At 56.8% G+C, this 25,057-nt stretch overlaps 1 protein-coding gene across 3 annotated transcripts; it reads left to right on the forward strand.

Annotated features, from left to right (window-relative positions):
- Nucleotides 1-6,560: 6,560 nt before the first annotated feature.
- Nucleotides 6,561-23,432, forward strand: TNS4 (tensin 4). Of its 3 annotated transcripts, XM_030256183.4 has the most exons (13): nucleotides 6,561-6,657; nucleotides 12,671-13,311; nucleotides 16,797-17,223; nucleotides 17,374-17,780; nucleotides 18,575-18,661; nucleotides 19,094-19,213; nucleotides 19,477-19,569; nucleotides 19,803-19,880; nucleotides 20,258-20,329; nucleotides 21,311-21,479; nucleotides 21,779-21,847; nucleotides 22,061-22,087; nucleotides 22,611-23,432. In XM_030256183.4, exons 2-13 carry the CDS (start codon nucleotides 12,804-12,806, stop codon nucleotides 22,738-22,740), a joined length of 2,187 nt encoding a protein of 728 aa, XP_030112043.4. In that variant the 5' UTR covers nucleotides 6,561-6,657; nucleotides 12,671-12,803; the 3' UTR covers nucleotides 22,741-23,432. The 3 variants fall into 3 exon arrangements, with proteins under 3 accessions (XP_030112043.4, XP_072775167.1, XP_072775168.1); XM_072919066.1 differs by lacking the exon at nucleotides 6,561-6,657 and having other exon boundaries at nucleotides 12,699-13,311; nucleotides 17,377-17,780; nucleotides 22,611-22,871; XM_072919067.1 differs by lacking the exons at nucleotides 6,561-6,657; nucleotides 22,611-23,432 and having other exon boundaries at nucleotides 12,699-13,311; nucleotides 22,003-22,091.
- Nucleotides 23,433-25,057: the final 1,625 nt, after the last annotated feature.

Here is a 25,057-nt window from a genome sequence, read left to right on the forward strand (position 1 = left end):
AGCTGTAATTAACATTCTGGCTGTGCCCAGAATCCTCTCCCTTCCCTCCTCGCAGGGTTTACGGTTTTTCCGTTGGACAAATATGGGAGCAATTCCCCTGAATTGCCAATCCCTATCAGTGCTGGTGTGGGGCACCGCAGCTAGAGCAAACAGAGCTGACTGTGGAGGGGAAAAGTGAGTGTGGAAAGCAATTGTTCTTCTTGAGTTCACCTTGATAACAGAGACGCCAGCTCCAAGACAAAAGCTGTTTCATGGTTCCATGCCCTGGGGTTGCAGGAGTCTCACTCCTGAAAAAGGAAAAACTGGTGGTATTAGTTAAAAACACAGTTCAGAGGTGGGAAAGAGAAGAGGCAGAGTGAGAAGAGCTGGGCTTCATTTCCTTTTCTTCTTCCACCACCGTGAAACCTCTAGCAAATCTCCTACCCTGGAGAAGAGAACTTCACCAGGACGATCTGTTTGGAAGCTGTCAGCAGCTATAGTTCAGAGGTTAATGTCTCTCCCAGCTCCGTGCTGTCAGCGTGTGCAGAAATGCTTCGCTGAGAGGTCCCTGGAGCGCAGACAAGGACAGGTGTGATGGCTCCATCCACCCCATCCCCACCTGCGCACCTGCACTGTGAGCCCAGCTGCCAGCAGGATTTAGGGCCAGCACGCCACGTTTCCTTACAGCAGGAGCAGCAGGAGCAGCCCAGCCTTGCACTGATGGGAAACAAACCCCTGAGGATCTCACTCTGCAGAGGAGAAGCCTCTGTATCTGTGGCTACACACAAACACAAACACCTCCAGGATCTCTCCTCCTGGATTGCTCCTCCAGGAGAGCTCCCCCACTGCTGAGGAGCTCTGGAGGCTTCTCCCAGCACACAGCTCTCCTGGGATAGCCAGTGGCCAGCAAGTCTGAGCCAGCTTATGGATTTAATGATGAAACTGCTGCTGGCTTACTGGGTTGGGCAAGTCCTGCTGCCCAGCAGCTCAGCCTGGGAGTGACCAGGACAGCCTCCTCTGAAAATCCCTTGGATTTAGTGCTGATGGAACTGGAAGGGCTCCAAGTGTGGGGTTTTTTCAGGCAGCATCTCCACAGCCTGTGTCACTGATCACGTACAGGAGTGTGGAAGTGCTCACTGATCCATGGCTAACGTGCTCTTTGGAGGTGTCTGAGGTGTTCTGGCTCTGCCTGGCTGGGAGCAGAGCCTGAGGCAGTGCCTGGAGACCAGAGGACAGAGAAACAGCTCCCAGAGGCCCAACCACAGCAGCAGGAGTGGTGCTGCTCCCCTGGAAACACTTCCCACCTGGATGGCCCCAGGCCTGTGCCTTCACACCATGCTGTCCTTGTGGAGCTGGTTGAGGGGCCTGCAGCAGGCACTGGGGAGATCCTCTGGTTCCTGAGAACCCCAGTTTGCAAAGCCCCCTCAAACAACCCAGCTGAGGGTCCCCAGGGCTCTGCTGGCACAGGTGACTCCAGGGGGACTGTGGTGACTCTCTGCAAGGGGATGGTGTCACTTGGCACAGGCTGAAATATGTCTGTGGTGGGGAGCCAGGAGGTTTTGTGATTCATTCACTCTGACATCAATGTGGGATGGCTCATGGATGGATCCAGGGTGGATCCTGGAAGAATCTTTCTAAGGAAAGTTTTGGACAATGACGTCCCAGATTGTGACAATGGATGATGCCATGTGGGACAACCTGTGCTGCTCTTTCCTGCCTCCTCCCCATGTGAGGTTTCCTCACTGGAAATGATCCATCAAAAGCTGCTACAGGGAAAGGGCTTGCTGCTAAGGAAAGAAGAGCTCAGCCTCTACTTCTTTGAGGTTTTGAGAGCAAAATGCACCTGCAGATGCAGGCTGTGGACAGTTCTCCTTTGCTTGCTTTAAACCTCTGGGAAACACCCCAGAGAAATCCAAGGCGTTCATCCTGGGGCACAGTTCCTCAGGACAGTTATGTGCTGAACATCAACAACATCCTTGGGGCAGGGAGCCTCGAGATACCAGTTTTCTTTTGGGTTTGTCTGTAGCTCTTTGGCACATGGTCAACTCCCCAAAACAGGGGTTTTCTCCGTGCCCCACCTTCACAGCCAGGTAATTCCTCATGGGAGGCATCAGGAACCACCTGGTGCTGCCCCCTCGGCTCTGCCCAAGCAGGGCAGCAGCGGGGCCCCATCCTGGCTCCTTGACGTCAGTGGTTTTCCCCTGGCAGCGCCCGGCGTGTGCAGGCACAGACCTGGAGCTGTGCTCAGCCCTGCCCACGCCTCTGGCACCAGCACCGCTGCTTTTCCATCTCCCATTCCCTCCTGCCCAGCCGCAGGGCATGGGGACACGGAGCTGTCCCTGCTCCCCACCGGCTCTGGCGGTCACCGGTGCTTCCAAGCATGATGTGACTTCCCTGGAGCCTTGCACTTTCAGACCGTGAAAGTCATAACTGTGAGGTCTAGAAAACAAAAGGTCCTTTCTCAATGAGAGGAGGCTGATTAACACCCCCTCAGGGGAACCAAAGGGCCTCGTCACCCTTCTGAGTAAATATGTTTTGTTATTCCCTGCAAAGGGTGACTCACCTGGCGAGGAAGCCAAAGCTGTGAGGTCCCTGCAGCCGCACGTGGCTGGTCCAGGAGCCCCAGGGCAGCAGGGCCGGGGGAGCTGTGAGGAGCTGGCCCTGCCCCAGCCTCTCCTCGGGTCCCCAAACACCGAGGAGCTCAACCCCCCCAGTGCTGAGTGCTGAGCAGGGCTGGACACGGCGCCCACCAGCTCCCACACCCGAGGGAGGGGCTGGTTTAGCTGGGGAATCTCTGGGGGTGTTTGGACACGGCAACAGGACCCAGTTAGAGACCCTTGGGGGTCTTTGGGATCTTCTCTCCTGCCCTGTGCCACTGCTCGAGCACAAGGCAGGTCAGGAACCCCTCAGAGGGTTCCCTGAGAGCTGCCCAGGCCTGCTCTGTACCAGCTGTGCCATCAATCCCCACAATGGCATCGCCCTTTGTGGCTTTTTCAGCCAGGTATTGCAGCACTTAACATGTTTTTCTTTTTCTTTTCCTTTTTTTTTAAGGCCCCAGAGGAAGGAGGAACACTGCAGGAGGGAGGAGAAGGAAGGGGAAAATAGAATCAGTCTGCTTTCTGCACAGATTTACTGCTCGATCAACTTCCCATGGCACTTCTGGGGTGCTGGGCACGGTGTCACTTTGTTTCACCTGTGTCAAGACTTCTGGAAGGTTTTCAGAGCTGGTAGCAGGAGAGAGTTGGTGTCAGTGGCAACTCAGGACACGGGGCAGAGCAGCTGCTTGGGCCAATTCACGCATTTTATTTGTTCTTTTTTTAGCTGTCAGGTTAATACTTTGTCCTTTATGAGCACATCCTGGGCAGGGCCATGCCTGGAGAAATCTGCTCTGCACAGACAGGTCGGGTTTAGCCAAGGAAAGAAGAGGAGGTGCCTTCAGAGGGGTCACAGACAACCCTGCCAGCTGCCAAGAGAGGTTCCTGCAGTGAAGGATCTGGAGGACAATCCCTTGTTCCAGCCCTTCTGCATGGCCAGAACATTTCAGGTCCAAGGCCTCCCACCTTGCAGCCCCTGGCTCACCTCCCCTCACACAGGAACCAAGCCCTCAGTTCCAAGAAGAGGTGACAAAGAGAGGGATGTTTCATCCTTTTCTCCTCGTTTGCACAGGTGCATTCCAGGGAAGCACTCCCAAGTCTTATTCATAACCAATGTTTGTTCTTCTGGAAATGCTCTTTTATGTTGGGTCCCTCGTTGGTGTCTGGGCATTTATTTTGCTCAAAACCCAGAAACAAGGCACCACACATTTGCAACCCTGCAGGAGGGACTCTGTGGCTCTCTGCCTCTCTTGTTATTCCCCCAGCCTGTCCTGTGGCCGCTCCAGTTTTCCTTGGCCATCTCCAGCTGTGAGCAGAGTGCTCTCCCCCACTCAGTGTCTCCCTCCTCCCCATTTCCCTCTGCTTCCTCCTGGAAACAGAAAAGTGGCATTAACTTGCTGCTGACCACCCCATCCCATCAAGGCTACCATGGTCCTGTGTCACCATTTATAAAGTTGAGGGATGTGTTGTTTGTTAGTAATGTTTGGGGCCTTCAGGGTGGGAAAGTCCAGGACGATGCAGAGGCTTGTTCCTGGTGGGATTTTCACTGCAGGCTAAGTTCACCTGCACAGGTGAACTGACTGGCATGTTGTTCTCACAGGCATTGCTGCTTCAGTCCAAAACCTCTGCAGTAAATTCAGTGTAACCTGGGTTCTAACTGGGGTAACAAAGCCCTGATGGAATATTTTTACACCTGTGTGACACAGATTCAGGGGCAGGGCAGAACACCCTGCTGCATGGACAGCCCTCCCTGCACCCCATTCATTTTTCCCTGCTGAACTTCTGTGGATACAGAGAGCACAAAGAAAATGTAACAGCTTGGCCAAAGAGCTACTGAACTCCTTGGCCTCACTGCAGAACCAGCAACGTCAAAGCCAGAGGTAAATTATGGTCTTTTCTGAGGGGTCTTGTGATATCTCTGCATTTTATTCAGCACTGGGGAGGAGTTTGACAGCCCTGCTACAAACAAACCATTTTCTATAGCAGCTGCTCCCCCAGGCTATCTCCTCATGCCTTGCACAACACAGACAGAAAAGCAGAGAGAAAAGACAGAAAAGCAACGTTAGGGCAGAGCAAGAATTGCAATTTGGCTTCCTAAGTGCCAATAGCAGCAACAGCCCAGGACACAGAGGCCTCTTCAGCCTGGGGCCAGCACTGGATGTGAGCACACAGCAAAGAGCTTTGCACTGATTTCTGGGTTCTGGACGTGCTGATGTCAGCAGAAGGTGACAGTGGAGGGTGACAGAGGAAGGTGACAGCGGAAGGTGACAGTGGAGGTGTCAGTGCCTTCCTTTGGGGAGGCCGCTCTGCTCCACAGGTGAGTCCCATCCAATCCCCACCTCCGTGAGCCAGGTGCTGGCTGGAGCTGGGCACTGGGAGGGCGTGGCACAGCACAGGGTCACTTTGGGGTGATTTTTCCAAAGAAGGTGCCTAGCCCTAAACACATTTTATCCTTCTGAGCTTCCCAGGGATGTGAACAGAGTCAAAGCCTGTGCTCAGAGCAGGCTGCAAGCAGGACCAGAGCATGGAGACCCCCTTGTTCTACTGCCAAAACCTTCCTCTTCCCCCAGCCTTGGTGCTTCCCTGTCTTTTATAAGCACCCGAGCACCCCAGGACAGAGAAACTGCCCAGCTGAAGGGACCCAACCCAACATTAGTCCCCTTTGGCCCCCTCCAGCTGGAGTCAGGCTGATGTGTATGTGATACTGAACATCCTCAGGTTAGAAATTCCATCTGTCAAGAATGTCATCCAGGTGAATTTTACCAGCCAGGAAAAGGAAAGCTGCCAGGAAATCACTCCCACTGCAATCCCACAGCCATCACAGATGGCAAGGGGTTGTGCTGGTCATGTCAAACTGTTTGCCCAGGGATGTAAGGACAGGAAAAAACAATGGCTGGTAATAAATGAAATGCTGGAAAGATTGTAAAGTGAAATGAAGGAATTTAAGGCAGGGAGTTTATATGGCCTATTTCCTGATAAAATCAGACGTTCCAAAGTGTCCCTTCACAGTGTGGCAAGACTGCAGTGAGCCCGAGGCGTTTATGGGCAGCAGAATAGGCAGTTTCCCTGAAAAAGGATATTTCAGAGACATGGTTTTAAAGGTTGCTCCACAGCTCTATGCCCACTGACACTGGAAGAAACCCTTGAGCCAAAATGTACAGCAATCCAGAAGGACGCTTGGGGTTTATTTATTATCCCCTGTTCCCAGTGTGGGAATGCTGAGTGCAGCAGTCAGGCCTGTCTGCTCTGGGCTGGACACTGCAAACACACGTTTGAGACACGGTTACCTTTCAATATGTTTTTCAATGTTCTCCCTGTAATATACCAGGGATAACAGCGCGGTGACGACGGCGTGGCAGACCCTTGACGACAGATGCCCTTTAACCAGACTGATAAATGCCTTTCCCTTTGAACCAATCTCCCTCCTCGAGGCAGCACCTTTGCCACGAGGCAGTGACACAGAACAGGCTGTCCCCAAGTCTGCTGCTCCTCCCAGAAATGTGTCTGTGCTGCCTGCAGCACTCAGGAGAAGCTGGTACCCCCGGAAAGAAGCAAGAGGAGTTCAACTCCAATGCTTCACCCAGAAAGGAGTCTGTGCTTGTTGCTCCCTCTTCATTTCTTGTCACGGCTGAAGGTTGAAGCACAGTCCCCACCGGTGCTGCCCCACCGACAGTGCCATGGCTGGGGCTGCTGCTGCTGCCAGGGGGATGCAGGGGCAGGCACAGCTCTTGGCAGCTGTACACCAACTCCTCACCTGCCCCAAGCAGATCACCCTGCTCTGCTCCGGCTGCCAGGCAGCCCTGGCCGGCAGCTCGGTGCCCGCAGCTCCGGTGCCGGTGCCGGTGCTCCGGGGGCATCCCGGCCCCGGCTCCCAGCCCAGAGCCCGCGGCCGGCTCTTCCCCCCCGCACCGCACCTGCGGGGCGCAGAGGGGCGGTGAAGCTCGGCCCAGGTGGGAGGGACCGGGCTCCCGTTAAATCCGAGCTCCCGGAGAAGCCGGGCCTTGCAGGAGCCACCCCGGTGGTTTATGAGCTCCAGGTGCTGCAGCGGAGCCGCGCAGGAGTGGGACGAGCCGCTGCAGCCCAGGTACCTCCAGTGCCGATTCCCATCTCCACCTTTGCTGTGCCTCTTCCAAGTCCTTTACTTCTTTCAGTTCTCATGCTAATGCTGCGTGCAGTTCGTATCAATTTTTCCCTTCCATCACTCTTCTTGCTGCTGCTTTGCGTTTAACTGGGGTTATTCTCCTGCCTTGGGAGGAATCTGCCTCAGGGATCTCAAATAAGACAAGACGTGGTTGTTCCTGCCCCAGCAGTGCTGCCAGGGGGCAGAAACTGAGGGGTGGTGAGCTGGGGTGGGGAAGGCTGCTGGATAATTCTGGAGCAGTGGTGTGGAATTAGGCATATGAGGTTCTGAGGATTTCTCAGTAGTCCACGGGGTTTATGACATGAGCAATTACCTTTCTTATCCTTTTGAAGCCTATTTAAGATTTCCAGTGGTGTTTGTTGTCTGTGCATGTGTCCAAGTGCATGTTTCCTCCACTGCCTCAAATGAGCTCAGCTGAGGTGAAGTGGCTGGGATTGTGTGCTCCAGTGCATGATCCAGTGTCTCCTTCCTCCCTGCGGGAGGCTGTGCTGTGGGAATTGTGGAGAATTCAAGGCAATAAAAGTGCAATGTGGGGGCAGAGGTTTGTATGGGGCTCTGAGTTACTCAGGGCATTGTGGTGCCATTGAACCTTAAGCCACAGCCAGCCAGGAAGGTCAAAGCACTGGGAATGAGGTCAGTAGCTGTGAAACCAAAACCAGGTTCTGGGCCTCCATGCTTGTGTCAGAGGAGAGGGATTATCAGGAGGATGGCACAGAAGCTGTGCAGCCAGGGCTCCAGGTGGGAGTGCCTGGATCTGCTGCTGCTGTAGGTAGATGTATTGGGAGGAAAATGGAGCCTGGGGAGGGGAGGAAATTAATCTAGTCCCACCTCTACTGCTTGGACCCGAGGGAAGGGCCTGAAGCACGTTCTGGTGCTTCATGAGGTTTCCAGGCCTGGGTGCAGCACTGTGCACTGCAGGGGATGTGCCCAGGCCAGCACAGATGTTTGGGGCCCTTCTGAAACACCTGCAGTGTGCAGAGCCCCCCATGCAGCAGCTGCCACCCTCTCCCTCCCCTTGGCACCCCTGAAATGCAGGGGAACAGCCTCTTACACTGCACATTCATCTGATGCTGCCTAGCGAGTCCCACAAGGGCTGGAGGGAGATGTTCCCATGGTGTCAGGGAAGAAACATCCTGGCTTGTGCTCCGAGGAGCTCGTTAGTTCCTGTAACTCATCTCAAACATTCTTAGGATTTGCTCATTTAGCCTATTTTTAGACAGACACCCTGTTCTAAAGACACTGTTGTCCCTGAGCCTCCCATGTCAACTGCTCACCCACAAAGAGGGGAGGGGAAACTTCTCCTGCTGTGCTGGGACCTCTGTTGGAAATGAGGACCAGCTCTGTGCTGCTCTTGTACCCAGAGAAGCTCCTGCCAGAGGGGAAAGAGCTGTCCCAGGAGAGGAAAAGGCTGTAATGCAGTGGGAGGGGGAGCTGCTGGAGCAGCGATTTCAACATTCCTAATAACCCAACTCCTCCAAAAGCCTGGAGACCCTTCCAGAACTCTGAAATGTTGCTAAACAAGCAGCACTTTGGGGGGGTGGGGGTCTGCAGGGGGGTCACTGGGGGTGAGTGGCTCCTGCTGTGGATGCTCTTGGGTTGCACTGGAGGGTTTCTCGCTGCCCCACCAAAACATCCTGCTCTGGCACCGCTCATGCGGTGCTGCCTCATCCCGTGGCTCCGGGGGCTGGTCAGAGACCAAGATGCTGTCTGGGATTTCATAAACGCTTCTTTCCCTCGCTGCTGAGGTTCGTAATTGCTCATGTCTGAGCGAGGGAGGAGGCTCTGACCGACTCCCCCAGGCTGGGAGGGCAGCCCCTCCTCGGGCACCAGGTGCTGGAACCCCCCGGAGCTGGGCTGTATTAATATCTGCCATGTGATACCGCGGCTCTCCCTGCTCTGCAGGGAAAACACAGCATAACCATGGGAACTTTCTTTCTCAACCCCCTCAGCATGCCCCTCTAATCCAGGCAAGTCACCCGCAGCCCTCGCAGTGATTAAACTGTGCGTAATGAGCGCTGGAAATCCTGGGTGTCCCAGCAGTTCCCTCTGCCCTTCCTGGCGAGGGGATGTGTAACAGGCTTGTCATCGGGAGGCTCCCAGGGCTCACGTTGCAAGGAAAAACAAGCAGGCTGGGCAGCTGGCTGAGCTGTTTTGGGGTCTGCGCGGACACAGGCTCGTATGTCCGAGCCCCAAATAACCGCGCTGGGACACCCAGCCCGCAGCTGCCGGCGATGCTCTGCCCTTCCCCTGCCCCGCACGGTGCCAGGGCAGAGCCGGCTCGGGGCTGGGGGTCCCAGGGGGCTCCCCGAGCTCCCGCAGAGGAAGCGGGAGGGACTTTGCTCCGTGTGGATCCCATGTGGCGTCGCGGGGCTGAGCCGTGCCCGGCGGGGCTGGTTTGGGATGGGCAGAGCGGTTATCGAGCAGCCGGGGTGTGTCGGCACAGCCCTGGCCCCGGGGCACCCGGCTGCCCGCAGCCGCGCCCGGGAGCGCCCCGCAGCCCTCCGAGCACGGCACCCACCTCCTGCTCCACGGGCTGCTCCGTGCCAGTCCTGGCACCCCCAGCCCAGCTCCTTTTCCCACCGCGGGGGTGCCTGCCAGGACTGACCCACAGCCTGGCTCTCCTGGTACTGCTCTCACTGAGGACTAAGTGTCCATCTGCATGTGAAATCTGTGACTTGTCCCCTCCAGCTTAGAGAGAGCTGTGTGCCACAGTCTGCTTCCAGTAGCAGAAACTCTGCCATTTCCAGTCTGGTTGTGTTTGTGCCAGCTTATTTCCATCTTTCTGTGCTAGCCTTGACTTAGCTGAGACAACATTTCTCCTTCCCTGGAGTTTCCATACAGCCAGTCCATCTCCCAGGCCTGGCTGAACCAGCCTGTCTGGGCATGGCTGCAGTGCTGGGTTCCCTCTGCCAGGGCTGCCCTGATTCTGTCCCAGAGCTCACCCTGCTGCTGCCATGGGGCCCTTGGCACGGCTCATGGCACGGTGTGGGTATGTGTGACACAGGCTCCTACCTGTGCCCACGCCTGGACTCTCTTTCCTGCCCGAGGGGCACAGCCAGACCCTGCCCAGCCCTCACTGGGCCTGTGCATGGGGTGTGCCATTCCCTGATGTCTGTGGGCAGCATTTGCCCGTGCCATGCTGGTGGCCAGCAGCCACCCTGTGATTCCCCTCCTTCACCTCAGCCCTTCTCCTTTGCTCCTCCAGGCACAAGAGCCTGCAGCCCAGGCTCAAAATTCCTGCGAGGAGCCTGGGAGACCTCTCACTTCAACCCAGAGAAGGGAAGGGAGGAGAAATGAGGTTTGGAGGCTAATTCTGGCAGCATCACACATGAGAAAGATCAAAAACTCAGGGCAGGAGTACAAGAAAGGAGGGAAGCTGTTGCGTGCATGCTCCTGGAGGCCCCGGCAGCCCTGGTTCATGCATCCTGCACGTTATTTCTGTACCTACTTAAATTAAAACCAGCCTTGTCTTGTGGATGCTGACTGGAGCCAGGCAGTTCTTCTCCCCAGGGGAGAATCCAATTTTCACTCCATCTCGCTAGTGTTTTTGACCTGGAATGACTCTTCTTTTTATATTTAACAAGCGCTCCCTCCGAGCCGTGTACCACACTGCACTTCTCACGCAGAGCTGGCGGCGTTGTGGCACACGGTGCCCCAGGGCAGGAGACCTTGGGGGCTTTCCCAAGGTGGGCATCTGCTTACCTGGGCTCTGAGCTGCACCCCTTGGCAGAGTTGTGCTGTCACTCAACCTGAGGTGACACAAACCTTGTGGGCAGAGAGCCCTGGCATGGCCAGCCAGGAAAGGGGAAGGGGGGGCTGGGTCCCAGCCTGCTCCTGCACCCACTGTGCCCTGGGGCTGAGGTCTGGCAATGCCAAGGAAGAGCCAGGTGCTGGTGCTGACCAAGGGGAAGGCACCGTGGGCTGTGGCACTGCTGCAGTCAGAGGAGGGACCCCACTACCTGCAGCCCCTCACCCACCTGCCCCCCAGTTTCTGGCAGATCCCTTCACAGCTGGTTCTCCACAGGGATCACTGGCTCCAGACTCAGTCCTCCTCCTCTGGGAACTGGGGCAGACCTGGCTCCAACAGCATAGCCCCAAATTCCCAGAGGTTCCCACCTCTAGGAATAATTAGCAACAATTCAGGTCTGCCTTGGGCCTGTCTAAATCAGGCTCCAGAGGTGCTGCCCTTCCTGCAGCACAGCCCTGCTCCCGAGCCATTCCTCTGCCAGTGCTGTACCTGGAACCTCTCAGAGGCTCAGGAGACACGGGGGGGCTGGGCTGACAGGAAGGTAAATGGGGTTGAGGCATTTATTCTATTCACTCCTGCAGCTCTCAGTGCTCTCGGAAGCCCTGGAGAGGGATAGAGGCTTTACCTGCCGTGACTCGCCCGGGGCTGGGTGCTGACAGCAGAGCAGACAGCAGCGATGTTTTGCTTTTAATTCCCTACGCTTCATGAGCTCGGGGTGTTCTGGGTGTCTCTCTAGAGAGACACGGGGCTTCTCCGGGGTTATATAATGAGACAGCAGCGATGTTTTGTTTCTAATCCCCTAAACTTCGTGAGCTTGGGTTGTTCCGAGTGTCTCTCTAGCAAGATATGAGGCTTCTCCCGGGTTATATAACTCACCCAGGGCATGGCTGCCGTGTTTTGAGCCACCCTCCGTTCCTGCTCTCAACACCTGGCAGGGCAATTAGTCACTGATTGCAGCCGGTGAGGCAGGGCACCAGCCCAGCTCCTGCAGGGCACCAGCCCAGCTCCTGCCCGCGCCCACGGGGCTCAGGGACCGGCTGCCTTGGAGCAACGTGTCTCCTTCCTAATCCTGTGACTCCATCGTTAATCAGCCCAGGATAAGAGAGTCAATAAGTCCGTCATTGGAGACTGGTGCAGGACAGGACAAATATTTTAATAAGTGTACCCCTCTGTTTGTGAGTGTCCCGTGCCAAATCCGCACAGGATATGGGGAGGGAGCCCTGAGCTGTGGCATTAACTGCTGCCAGCAAAGCTTTGGCTCTGGATCTCTGGATATCCCGTGGTCCTCACCAGTGCTGCCCTCCCTAGGGGCCAGAGAGGACGGTGTGGTGCTGCCACAGGGACTGTGCTGGGCCTGGATGTCCCCAGCATGGAGATGCCAGGCTTGGCTGGCACAGCGGGTACAGAGGGGTGCAGGGTCACTGTCCTCACCCCAAACCAAAGGAGTGAAAGTCCCTCAGTGTTTGGTGGCACCTGAGGGACAGCTCCTGCCAAGCAGCGGGAGCAACAGCTGGGGGAACCCCATTTGATTGCTGATGCAGCAGGACAACTCCCACACCTCCAAACAATGTCCTGAGACCCTTTTTCCCAGACTTCTGAGGGAAGCCAACCTCATTCCACAGGGGTTTATAATGGGGAATAAAAACAAAAAACGCTTTCTGCCTGAAGCAAAGCCAGAGAGAATGCAACACGTATCTGCAGTCAGATTCCTCGAGCAGCACCACCACTGAGGCAGCAGCCACGTCCGCAGGCTTCCAGACTTGTGTTGTACCAGGAAAATCAAATCCTGGATTAGCTGTACACCCTCTTGCAGGACACTGCCCTGGCAGGCAGCTCCAGCTCTCTGCCCCACAGGGCTCCAGGCTTGCTGGCTGTCCTTGGCTCGGGGAGTCAGGGTCCCATGAGGAGGCTGCTAGAGCCTTCATTTCATTCTTTATCCAGAAAATAAGCAAATAAAACCAGGATTCCACTTTATGCCTTTGAATCCTGAAGAGCTGATGCCAATGAGCCTTTCATGTGCTTGCCCAGCTACGCTGTGGCACTGGGAGCAGAGGCTGGAGGGGCTGGAAAAGCGGGACAGGGTGATTTGTTTTCATATGAGCTGAATTCCAGCTTTCTCTCCAAATCCCGGTTTTTATGGACTTTTCCGCTGAAGTCTGCTCCTGCCCGGGGCATGCCTGTGTAACCACTCCTCTCTGCATTCCTCAGATTCTTATTCCGCTGGAGACTGGATTGAAGACGGGGTCTGAGGTCCCTGGTGGAGGAAGGAGGCGAGGAGGAGGAGGAGGAGAAGGAGGAGGTTTCCCTTGGCCTCTAAGCTGTGAAACCGGAAAACCAAACCATGTCCCAGGTCATAGAATCCCACGTGTTGCGTGTTGGACAGACTGTGTGTATTTCCTCGCCGGAGGAAAGCAAGAGCCTGCACCCGGCGGGGTACCCGGGCTGCTCCGCACTGCCGGCCAAGTACGTCTACTACTCCACCGAGGCCTGGACTGACCCCCCGTCCGTGCTGCACCCCAAGGCTCGCCTGTTCCCCAGCGGGAGGGCACACGGAGCCCAGCCCGTGCCAGAGCAGGCAGCTGCTCACACGGGGAAAGGCCAGCAGAATTCCTCCTTGGAGAGACCCCCTGCCCCGTGCCAGCCGAAGGAGGAGGGGAGCACCAGCACGGACGCTGAGGCTCAGCCGGTGTCTCCCTCCCTGGATATAACCATAGAGACTCTCAACCAGATGATCCTAGAGATCGATCCCACCTTCCAGCCGCTGCCGTGTGGGCCGGTGAAGGATGCAGCCCAGCCTGCTGCTCAGGGTGATGCTGCGGCCACCAAGAAGCAGGAGCCAGAGGCAATAGGTGAGGCAATGGCAGCGCTCGGGCTGTGGAGCCTCCAAAGCTCCCATCTGGTGAAAATCAGAGCCTGGGCCAAAGGGGTTGGGCACACCCCTGTCCCCTGGATCCACACAAGGTCCTGTGCTCCTGGGGAGGCTGGAAATGGGCACCAGGGAAGGGACGTTGCCCACTGTCCCCAGGGGGATCAGTGTTTCCTGACGTCAGGGCTCCATATTAAGGAGCAGGACAGGCTGTGTATCCAAGCTCTGCCTGACTCCAGTGCTTCCACAGCCCTGGTCTGATCACTCTTGGCATGTCTCATATCCAGACAGTTCAAAGGCATCCAGAAAGGAACAGGGAAAGCAGCTTTTAATTCTACCTGATGTTCATTTCCCTGTGTCTGAAGAAAACAATTCTCATTACAAATGGGACTTGCAGCTGTTGGAAAACTTCTAATCCCAGTTGTCAGCACCAGTGACTGCCCCTGGGCTCTGGATGCCCAGTGAGGACCCTGTTCCCCTCAAGGACAGCAGAACCTTTCCCAGGGTCACACTTGACCTGTGGGAGCACACGGATTTGCAGCCAGATTTCCACAGCCCTGGGCTAAGGTATCAAGTGTTGCACCATCCCATTTAAGTGTTCCCAATTCTTTTGCCAGGGAACTTCTTTTTCCAGGGCTTGTGCGCTCCCCAGGCAGCATACCTGGCATAGGCAAGGCACCAGGAGCACATACCAGCCCTGTCTCTGCTCACAGTGCCTTATGTGACCCCTTGTGCAACCCTTCCCTGTCATCCCTGCAACCCAGGCTCTGATTTGTGAGCTGCTCCTGATCCGAGTATTCCTGCCTGGGCTCTCCTGCTCATTTTAGGTGTTCAACACCTTGTGTACAGGGCAGCCCCAGCACATGGGGAGCTGGCACTGCTGACAGCACAGGTCTAGGGTGGTTCACGTGCCTCCAGTCCCACTTTTTCCCAAAAGATTTATTGCCCATCCTTGTTTTACACATGGTCAATATCTCTACAATCAGTCCCCAGGCTTCTTTTCACAGCAAGGTCAAATGTGAGGATGTTAAAGACAAAAAAAAAATTTTAATTCTCCCTGAGCCCTGATGCAAACATAAGGATGGCAGGGCTGGAGAAGGATGAGGTGGGTGTGAGGTTCCTGGTGCTGCAGCAAGGCAGCAGCACTGCAGGAACCAGGCAATTCCAGAGCAGACAGTGTCCCTGCTTCCTGCTGGGACGGACAGGGCGGCCTTGCAGATAAAATACTGTGACAAAGTGCAGACCCAGCTCTGGCTGCTCAGTGCCTGACCCGTTCCACTGCCCCTCTCCGTGCTCTGCTCGGGGTCTGGAGCCCCAGGCAGCTCCACAGGTAACGTGCTAGTGGTCTGGAGAATCTGGCTCCAAGCGTGGAACTGAACATCTGGAAAGCTGGCCACGAATTCAGTGGGGAAAGCCTCACTCCAGCTTTCATTTTCTTTTAACAGCTCTTGGCTTTTTACACAAACTTCCTCCATAGTGCAGCGTCCCTGTTCACTCTCCTGCTCCAGCCTGTGCCCTGATGTGAGGGTGGCAGGGACTGATGGTGCCCAAGAGAGGCGAGAGGGGCCTGTCCTTGTCTAGTGGAGACCATGAGGAAGCTTTAAACATGACACTCGATCCAAATGGGTCCCTTCCAACTCAGCACAATCTGAACTGCTGCAGTGACAGGAGGCACGATCATGAGAGGCACTATTCCTTCTGGATCCTTCTAGTTCCTAGAGGAAAAGGAGATCTCAGCTTGCGTGACATCTGGGCTCCGTCTTTGTGGCACTTTTGCCACTCCTTGATGCTGGAAAACTTGCCAAGGTCTTGAGCAAATATTTGAGGTTTAACCACAGGTGATAAGAGGAGCAAAGGCGGAGAAGTAGGAGGTAAAAGGCCTCATGAGCCTGGTGCACAGACACTTGTCAGTTCTTTAAAGAGCAATTAAAATCCCTATTTCTTTCTCCTTTTGGGGAGACATTGACAAAAAGCGTCTGGCCAGCTCCCTGCAAGGGTTTGTGCACTGGTACCAGGACATGTGGCCACAGAGCTGCCCCCGGTCTGGGCACTGGAGGAGCTGCTGCTGGCAGCAAGGCTCTGGCTCTGTCCTGCCGTGATCCAGCTGTGTCCCCACTGGGGACCAGCCCTCCTGACTCACCCAGTGCCTCCCTGGTGCTCGTGGCTGGCCGTGTTTATCCAGTCTCGTGCTGGGATTGGCACAGAGAAGGGGCTCAGGGAGTCACTTCTGTGCTTTTCCTGCTCGTTCAGCTCCGTGCCCCAGAGCTCAGGTGTTGCTTGCAGTAGCCAGGGCCAGCAGCTCCCGCACAGCAGGTCCATCAGGACCTGTCAGACCCGAGGCAGGGCACTCAGGGCTGTCAGAGCAGTTTGTCTTTGCTGCAGCATAAAGGATTTTCCCTCTCTGAGAAACACCTTTGAGAAGGGCAACTTTCCTGAACTCCATGGCAGGGCAAGAACCAGGCGCTGAAAGCAAAGCTGGGCACGTCCAGACTGGAAGGGAGGTGCACACCTCTGGCCCTGGAGTGATTAAGTGATTAACCAGGGGAGCAGCTTCCCTGGGATGTGAGGAATCTGCCATTGCTGCAAGCGCTCAAATCGAGTCTGAGTGTCTCTTTTTAAAACAAAATCCTCTTCCAGCTCAGCCAGAAATGCTGGCTTTGTCCAAGGAAGCCTGGACCTGACGTGCACCAGGCACCGCTGGTGCTGGCTGTGAGGTTCCACTGAGGGTGTTGGACAGGAGATGCTGTCAGGTGTGTTCCCGTGTCACTAATGGCAAGTGGAAGGGCTGGCTCTGAGCACGAAGGGAAGAGAAGGAAGAATCCCACAGCAGGACACAGAGACTGCCTGGGAAGTGACTTCTCTAGAGAGATCTGGGCAGGGTGGAGAAAGGAGGAGGGAGCAGCCAGCCCCTGCCCGGGTCTGTGCCCTGTGGTGTACACCAAGAATGTTGTAATTGCTCCTGTCCCACGTGGATTTCCACTGCCTCACTGCCTCACTGCCACAGCCCAGCTGTACCTGGGGGCAGGTGACATCCCCCTGCTCCTCCGCCCAGGGTGTGCAGGGCCACCCTCCCCTCCTGACGTCACCCCGGGGGGAGCAGCCAGGTGTTTTTCTCTTGAGTCAGGTACAAACAGAGCAGCTGCTGGAGGGAACACCCGCCTCTGGCTGCAGGTCTCGGCAGGTCCTGGCTGGGTAATGCTGGCGAGGGGGGTCTGAGCAGCCAGACGTGACCGCACGTAACCCCCTTCCCTGGGAGCCTGCCAGCAGCGGGGGGGTCACTTCACCTTGGGATCTGTGGGGAATCAGCCTTCACAGGGTCTCAACAAAGGGTAGTGCTGCACCCCCAGCCCTGCAGAGATGGGGCTAAAATTCCCAGCAGGAAGAACAGACACGTGTTCCTCACAGAGCTTTGCTAAGGAGCCCAGCTTGCACACCAGATCCTTCATGACCTCCTCTCTTTCTCTGCAGACATCAAGTACATCGAGCTGACACCGGGCAGAGCCATGGGGCCCGACCTGCCACAGGGCTCCCCCAGCCCTTCGGGCACCCCCTTCTCCAGGTCCCCTCAGAACAACAGCTTCCTGCCCCAAAAAGGGGCGCTCGGAGGCAAATACAGCACCAGTGACAGCGTGGTTTTCTCCAGCCCACCCGGACCCCCAAGTCCCCAGTCGGGCACCCTGAGCTGCAGCAAAGCATCCGAGAGCACCAGCACGGCCTGGCAGTGCCTGGCAGGACACACGGACACAGCCTCCCACAGCCCCGGGGCCCTCAGCACCTCCCCAGGTGCTGACAACCTGCTGAAGCCCGTGCAGGTGCTGAGGGCCCAGCAGAGGGGGAGCTGGGTGTCCCAGCTCTCCACCAGCCCTGGCTCTGACACCAGCTACATCCTGGGCAGGTAAATGCCACCCGTGCCTGCTGGAAGGGGCACAGGGCAGTGCCTCATTCCTCGGGCTGGGAGATGATGCCCTGCAGGGCTGGTGCAGTGGCTGGGATGGTCTCTGTGTGTGAACAACCCCCTGATCTCTGCTCTGTCTCCCTCCTGCAGCAGCACCCACTCGCTCCACAACGAGGACTCGGATGCTTCGGCCGCTGCCTCCCTGTCCCCCGCCAGCTCCCTGGGCAGCCCCTGCTCCCCTTCCTGCGCCGTCGTGTCTCACCCCAGGGAGGCTTTTGGCCAGAGCTCCCCCCAGCCCCGGGCAGGCAGCTCCCCCAGCTCCGTGGCCCAGAAGGGCCAGGCCAGCAGCTGCCCCCCCTCCATCCTCACCTCCTCGGCCGACATCCCGGTGCTGCTGGTGAACGGGTGCCTGGAACAAGGAGATGGACCCCCACAACTGGCCAAAGCCCCCCCCAGCTCTGCCACGCAGCCCCCCCTGGCCAGCTGCAGCCCGGCCCCGAGGCTCGGTGGCCTGAACACCGCGCAGTCAGCGCCCGCGCTCAGCTGCCTCTCGGACAGTGAGTCCCGGGGAGCAGCTGCTCACCCCAAAACTGCTGGGAAAGGGGCAGCAAACACCGTTCTCCTTCTGCTTTAGCTGTGGATTATAGGCACAAAGGATGAGAGGTCCTCGCTGGAGCTCCTTGCTGTGTCTCCCCATGGTCTGGGTGGTCACCAGCCTCAGGGTTAGGCACAGCTTTCTGCCCACCGGTGTCCTGGGACGTGGGCTCAGCAGCCAGGAATGCTCTGCTCCCTTCAGGAGATGCAGATGCACCTATTTATAGCACCTGAGAAGGAGAAACATCATTCTGTCCTGCCCTGCCTGTTTGCAGACCCAGGCTGGGTTGGGAGGAGGGGTTGGGGTTCCCGTTTGCTCTGAGGACACCAAAAGGCACCAGGGTTCACAAGGTCCCTCATTCAAGGGCAGACACTGGGGCTATTGTTCTCTGGAGGAGATGAGCAGAGGCAGCTCTCGGGGCAGAGGGTTTTAATTGGGATCCTTATGGGAATAGCAGGAGGGTGTGTGGGTCAGATCCTGCTGTAAGTCCCATGGTCCAGTGGATTGTGCAGGGCTGGGCAGGCTGGCACTGCCAGGGGATTCCATGTGACCCTCTCTGCACTACATCACAGCCTGCCAAGAGAGATAATTACATGGAGAACGAGCAGTTCAGATGAGTGGGGAGGAAAGGATTCAAAAGGATTGAAAAGCCTTCAGCCCTGGCCACCCTGAGAGAGAAATGTCTTTGCTGGGCTCTGCCATCTCTGGAGGTCTTTCAGGTTCCTGCTAGCCTTGACATCCTGTGGTCTCTTGCAGGTCCCCTGAAGGCTGGGCAGCCCACCATGAAGTTTGTGATGGACACATCAAAATACTGGTTCAAGCCAAGCATCAGCAGGGACCGAGGTGAGGCAGGAAAGGCTCTATGGGTGTGACCCCCCTCGGGCTCTGGCCTGTCCCCGGAGCTCTCCGGTGTCCCTGTGGGGACTCAGTGGGGGCAAGTCAAAGGCTACTGGGGGCTGATGAGTGTGGAGGGACCCTCTCACAGCTTGAGAGGGGCAGCTCAGAAACAAGAGCTGTGCCATGGCCCCTCTATGTCCTCCAAGCCCAGCAAAGCTTCTCCTGCCTGTCACACAGCGTGGCCTGGGCGGGGGCTGAGTGTCCTGGGGACTGCAGGGACCCGTGGGACCAAGCCAAGGTGCCACACAAGGGATGTCTGTGTCCTTGGCACACGCTCCAGAGCTTTTCCTGCTGCTGCCAAGGAGGGACTCCCTGCAGAGCACCAGGGCACAGCGTGGGGAGCTGTGTTTGGCTGAGCCCCTGCCTGTGCCCTGACAGCAATCCAGCTGCTGAGGGACAAGGAGCCGGGCACGTTCCTGGTGCGGGACAGCACCTCATTCCGGGGCTCCTTCGGACTGGCCATGAAGGTTCCTGGCTCTCCCTCCGGCAGCCAGACAGGTACGGGGGTGCACAGGGGGGTTCCTTCAAGGGTTTAACTGAAACTACCCAAACTAAAGCCAGATGAGAGGCCACAGGGCTCTGGTGTGTGGGAGGTGCTGGCAGAGTGTCTGTGTGTGCCCACTCCACTTCTCACAGGGGCTGGCACCATAATGATGCCACAAAGTGGCTCTGGTGATGCCCTGGGACAGGACTCTGGGGGGGCCAGGGGTGACACAGTGGCATGGGGCCGGTGCTGGTGCTGATTGTGGTTCCTCTGGCAGGCGAGGAGAGCAGTGACCTCGTCCGGCACTTCCTCATCGAGTCCTCCACCAAAGGGGTTCACCTGAAGGGTGCCAGCGAGGAGCTGTATTTTGGTAAGGACGGTGCTGTTGCCCACAGCAGCCCTGGCAGCCCCAGGAGCTGTTCCCAAAGCCCCTGGAAGCACCAGCCAGGACTGGGTGAATGTGTTGCACACCTGCCAGCACAGAAACCCCCCCAGCCCCAGGTCCTGCCTGCACCTCCCAAAGCAGGAACATGAGCTCCCTGGGACACGGGTGCAGGGGGGTTCCAGGCAACAGCCCCCCCCAACTCACAGTTCTGGTTGCAGGGAGCCTCTCTGCCTTCGTCTACCAGCACTCCATCACCCCGCTGGCACTGCCCTGCAAGCTCAGCATCCCCACCCGAGGTAGGAGATGCGACAGGAGGGAGGCTCCGAGCCGGGAGGTGGGCGAGGTCCTGCTGTGGGGAGGGGTCTGAGCCCCCCCCGGTGCCTGCCAGGGGCTGCTCCCCTGCTGCAGGGGGAGCAGGGACCTGCAGAGCTGACCTGGGGATGGGACAGTGGTGACTCCTTTCCATGGGGATGCGGAGAGAGCAAGGGAATTAGATCAGAGGTGAACAGAGCCCGGAGAGGGAAATGAAGGACAATTAAGTTAATTACTGCTCTAAACCCCTGCAATTAGAGTGGTCACGGGCCTTTGAGCTACTTGTGAGATAAGGAACAGCCAAAGAGGTGATCAGCTCAGCCTGGCCTGTGGCATCACTGCTCCTGCCTGTCTTGTGCAGATCTTGCTGATGGAGAGGACAGCCCTGACTGCGCTCCTGAACCTGCCCTGTCCCTGGCCAGGAAAACTGCAGGTGAGGACATGAGCCGGCTGCTGGCCCTGGGGACAGCCCAGCTGGCAGGAGCTGGGGCCTTGGGCACGCTGTGACAGCAGCAGATCACCCCTGTGCAGTGCTGGCTGCTGGTGTGGCATCCCCCTCCAGCTTCCCCTTGGGGCTGGAGATAGCTGCAGGATTTCTGCAGATTTTTTTTCCTGGGCTGAAAGGGAGCCTGATATTTTTAAGGAAAGGAGACTTTGGGTCCTCAAGTTGCTTGAAAACACAGTTCTTGAGGTCATGAGGCTGAGAAAAGAGCCCCAGGTTCCACAGTTTTAAAGAGTTCCTGATTTTTAAGCCTCTCTCCTGATGAGCTTCAATGGGTGTGGAACAGCTGGACCTTTAGGAGAGGGATGGGCAGTCAGGGACTGGTGAAATTTTCTTATAGGGCACATGTGGGAATGACAGAGTAGGACAGGGAAGGGTCTGTGCACCTCAGCCTGGGCGGGTTCCAGGTGAGAGCAAAGAATGAAGGGCAGGAGACCACACGGACGGGTCACAACACAGGCTGGGGAGCTGGAGACTGCTTTGTTTTGCTGGAAATTCTGAAAAATCAGTTGGCAAGCTGGAAAGTTTAGTTTGACCCAGAACAGCCCTTTAAACAGCTCAATCAGCCTGAAATGTCATGTTTTAGGTTGGCTGTCAGCCCTTCATTAGCTTGGGGTATTTCTGCTTTTCATTAAAGGAAATATGTAATAAACAGAAAAAAAAACCCAGCAAATGTGACATTTAGAAACGGGAAATTAAATACTTTGACTTTTACAACAATTAGTGCAAAGAATTAAAGCAAACCAAACTAAATTAGTGAAGAATTTCTGAGTCACCCAATCTTTTCATTTTCGTCAAAACAAACCTGACCCGGATCCATGTGAGGGATCTGCAGGATGACCCCTGGGACCCAGCCCTGGGTCTGGCCTGTGTCACGGCCGCGCTGAGCCAGGCCCTGTGCTGTCCTTGCAGTGTGCAACGTCCTGTACCTCAACTCGGTGAACGTGGAGACGCTGACAGGAGCCCCGGCCATCCTGAAGGGCATCTCCTGCACCCTGGAGCTGGAGACGCTGCCCACCCCCACCCTGGTGCACTTCAGGGTGACGGAGCAGGGCGTCACGCTGACCGACGTGCAGAGGAAGTAAGAGCTTGGATGGGCCAAGGGGGGTTCATGGAGAGGCAGCTCCCTCCTCACCTCCCAGCTCAGGAAAACCTGCCCTGGTTGGACCATGTCACCACCCAGGGATGGACCTGATCCCTTAACAAGGGTGCAGTGTTTTTATGGCACTGCTGGGATGCAGGAACCAGCTGCACCCAGGGTTGGGATTTTGGGATGCCTTGAGACCGTCAGTCTCCCACAAATCCACAGGGCTTGGATTTGCAAATTGGTGTCCTTGCTGAGGCCCTTCCCTTTCCTAACAATTCCCTCTCCTCTTCCAGGGTGTTCTTCAGGCGACACTACCCCTTGGCTGCCATCAGGTTCTGTGGGATGGACCCTGAGAACAGAAAGTGAGTTTTGGGCAGCCGTGCCTGTCAGAGCCACCCCTGTGCCCCCTCCCCTGTGGTTCCCAGTGCCTCTGCACCACTTCAAACCCCAAATCCCATAAAAGTGCCCTGGGCACACCTTGCTGGGGTGGATCTAAACATAACCCTTGGCTTTGCAGCTGATGGAATGAGTTAAACATCAGCCTTTGAGCAACTCCAATTCTGTTCTTCCCCCAGGTGGCAGAAGTACTGCAAGTCCTCCAGGTAAGAGCAGGGATCTCCCACATGGAGTGGGGGGCTGGAATCCAGGGGAATTATGCTGCTTTGGGAAGTGGCTGCATTGCAGAGCAGCAAAGAAAGAGCTTAAAAATGAGGAGGGGATGTGATAGAAGTTACCATGGTGGCAGGATGAGGCGTGGGACTGATGGGTGAAGCTTTGGAAGGGTTGCTCTGTAGGTTTGGATGAGAGGTTTGGCTGAGCCCAGTTTCCACATCCCCTCATGCAGAACCCCCAGTCCAAATCCCACAGCCTTCACAGGGACTTGTGCTGGGTTCAGGAAGTGAATTTATATCTGGCTCTACCTTGTGCTCAAGAATCTTTTCACAGCTGGGGAAGCCTTGCCAAAAATGCTCCTCCCGGCTGCTTGGCTTCCAAGGAAACGTGACTGGGGAGCAGGCCAAGGTGGAATTGCTGGAACTGGGATTTGGCTTTGTGGCTGGGCTGGTTTCAGCCTATTCCTTCAGATTCCTGGATGCAAACTGAATAAGCCTCTTTTCTTTCTCAAAGAATCTTTGGGTTCGTGGCCAAAAGCCAGACAGACTCGGAGAACCTCTGTCACCTGTTTGCGGAGTACGACACCGTGCAGCCTGTGTCCCTTGTCATCGACCTGCTCCGCCAGCTCCTGCCCAGCCTGTAGGGACAGAGCCCTGGGATGCTGAGGGCCAGCAGCTGCTCACACTCTGCTGAGCTTCTTCTGCTCCCCTTCTCCTGCTTCTGGGTTGCATTTTGGCAACAGCGTGTATTTAGACTTTTTTGTTATGCACCGTCACATCGGGAGCCTCAGCTGAAGACTTTCAGCTCTGGTGGGATGAGATGCTCCTCTGAGCCTCTCCATGGGGCACTGGCTGCCCTGGGGAAGGGATGGGAGCTGTGCTCTCTATGGAACCACTGTCCCTCAGCTGGACCATCTGCTTTGAAGGACCACAATGCTCTGGCTGGGATTTCTGCCAGCCACGAGGTCCCCTGTTCTTGGGGTGTCTGGGCTGAGGGAGCTCATGGAGCTGAACTGAGCTGAGCTTCCACCATTGGGGACTCAGCCCTGACACCCCAGTGCTGCCTGAGGGAAAATCTGGGGGAGGAATCACCCCCTGAGTGGCACAAAGATCAGCTTTGCAAATCAAAGTGTATAAAATGACTAAGTCCAACTGGAAACCTGCCTCCCTCAAGGAGCAAGCAGCATCCACAGGCGGGAATGACAGAGCAGCGCATTTTTCCTGGTGCTGGGAAATTCTCCTGCCCTTTTACGCAGTGCGGGGTTGCGGGCAGGGCTCGACCTCCCAGCATTGCCGGAGCTGGGAAATAAATGGTGACATTTTCATGACAGTGAAACATCGGGTTTTTGGAAATGACTTGCCTGAATTTGGGCCGGAATCTCAGATGACGTAAATTGGCAGGGCCGTGAGGAAGACGATGCTGCCATGATCTGCAGCAGCTGAAGGGTCAGCTTGAGCTGTAGCTCAGAGCAGAAAGCAGCTCTGAAGCCACCATGCTTTTCTCTGCCTTAGTTCTCATTTGGTGCCTCTGCATTGGTTTAATTTTGGCCCCCCTGTTAACAAACCCTCCCAGGGGTATTTCCAGTAGAGCAGTAGAACATTTATCCTGCCACAGGCACCACAGGGATGGAGCAACGGAGACACTCAGCTCCAGAGCAGCAGAGCAGATGCGCCCAGGGCAGAGTCCCTCTGCTGTGGAGTGGGTCCAGCTGCGGCCACACTTGGCAATGACCAAAACAGATATTGGGGTCACTGCGGGGGGAGCACATGGGGCTCTGAGAGGAGACAGGAGCAGCTTTGTCACCCCAGTCCCTCAGCCACAACCCAGCACTGCAGGGTGGGCTCAGGAGCTGCTGCCTGAGGGATCCAGGTGCCTCTGCTGTCCCCATCGTGCTGCTGGGACCAGGAGGTTGCAGCTCCCCAAGGCCACAGGCAACTTGGGCTGTGGGACTCCAGCCCTGAGACCCTGGGGCAGCCCCAGGACTCCCAGAGCAGGACTCTGTTGTTATCGTGTTGCTGGTCAGGATCAGCAAGTGGGAATGAGGCCAGGCAAAGTCTTTGGCTCCACACGGTGCTTTGGGGGGTGGTGCTGCCCCCCGCCCCCTCAAGCCCGGCTAGCCCTGGTAGCCATCAGCACAGGGCCAGGGCGTGGGGCTGGGCTCTGGGAGCACTGGAATTGGCCCTGCTGTGGTGGCCCCTCTGCCGTGCCAGCAGATTTCTGGGCTGTCTGTGTTGGCTGCAGCCACCTTTGGCCCTGGCCCGGTGGTGTTTGCACAGCGCCAGCACCGGCGGCTGCCCGGCTCTGGTAACCAGAGCATCGGGCTGGTGCCAGCTCCAGATGACACTGCCGGCCTTTGGAGCCACCAAAGAGGGACTCAGCAAACTCCTGGCCCGTGACCGTGGGCAGCACCGGCTGCAGACACTGGGACAGAGCCAAACCGTGACCGGGAAGTGTGCGGCTGTCGCAATTCCTGTGCCTGGGCATCTCCCATCTGCATCCTGACACCCTCCCAAAACACCGAGCAGAGCTGGAGATGCCCGGTGCACCCTGGCACCAGCAGGCACCTGCACGTTTGCCTCGGGCTGCACTGCCAGCAGCGCTGCCTGGCCGTGAGCCCGTGTCCCTGGAGCAGCCAGTGCCTGTCCCTGTCTGTCCCTGAACTTTGAAGCCGGTCCAGGGTCCCCTCCCCAGCCTGGCGCCGTCTCCGGCCCCGCCGCTGCTCCGTGGCACTGTGTAAGGGTGATGGTGATGGTGACAATCTTCCCGGTGGCACTGGTGGAGAAGCTGAGCCAGGAGTCATGAGGAAGAAAGAAATTTTTTCCCACCCCATCCCTGCGCACTGACGTTCTTCCAGAGGCTTGTGAGCTCCTGCATTTCCAGCTGCTGAGCCCCAAACCCAACACAGGACCAGGAGAGCAGCTCCTTGGGCAGAGGTGGTGACCAAATCTGTCCCCACACCA

Source organism: Taeniopygia guttata, chromosome 27, assembly GCF_048771995.1.
Source record: "Taeniopygia guttata chromosome 27, bTaeGut7.mat, whole genome shotgun sequence".
Taxonomy (NCBI): Eukaryota; Metazoa; Chordata; class Aves; order Passeriformes; family Estrildidae; genus Taeniopygia; species Taeniopygia guttata.

Excerpts from the sequence above, each read along its gene's own strand:
- TNS4 (XM_030256183.4), top strand. The coding sequence starts at position 12,804 with ATGTCCCAGGTCATAGAATCCCACGTGTTGCGTGTTGGACAGACTGTG. Across the intron at positions 19,570-19,802 it reads CAGCGAGGAGCTGTATTTTG|GGAGCCTCTCTGCCTTCGTC; the intron begins GTAAGGACGGTG and ends TTCTGGTTGCAG. Across the intron at positions 21,480-21,778 it reads CTGACCGACGTGCAGAGGAA|GGTGTTCTTCAGGCGACACT; the intron begins GTAAGAGCTTGG and ends CTCCTCTTCCAG.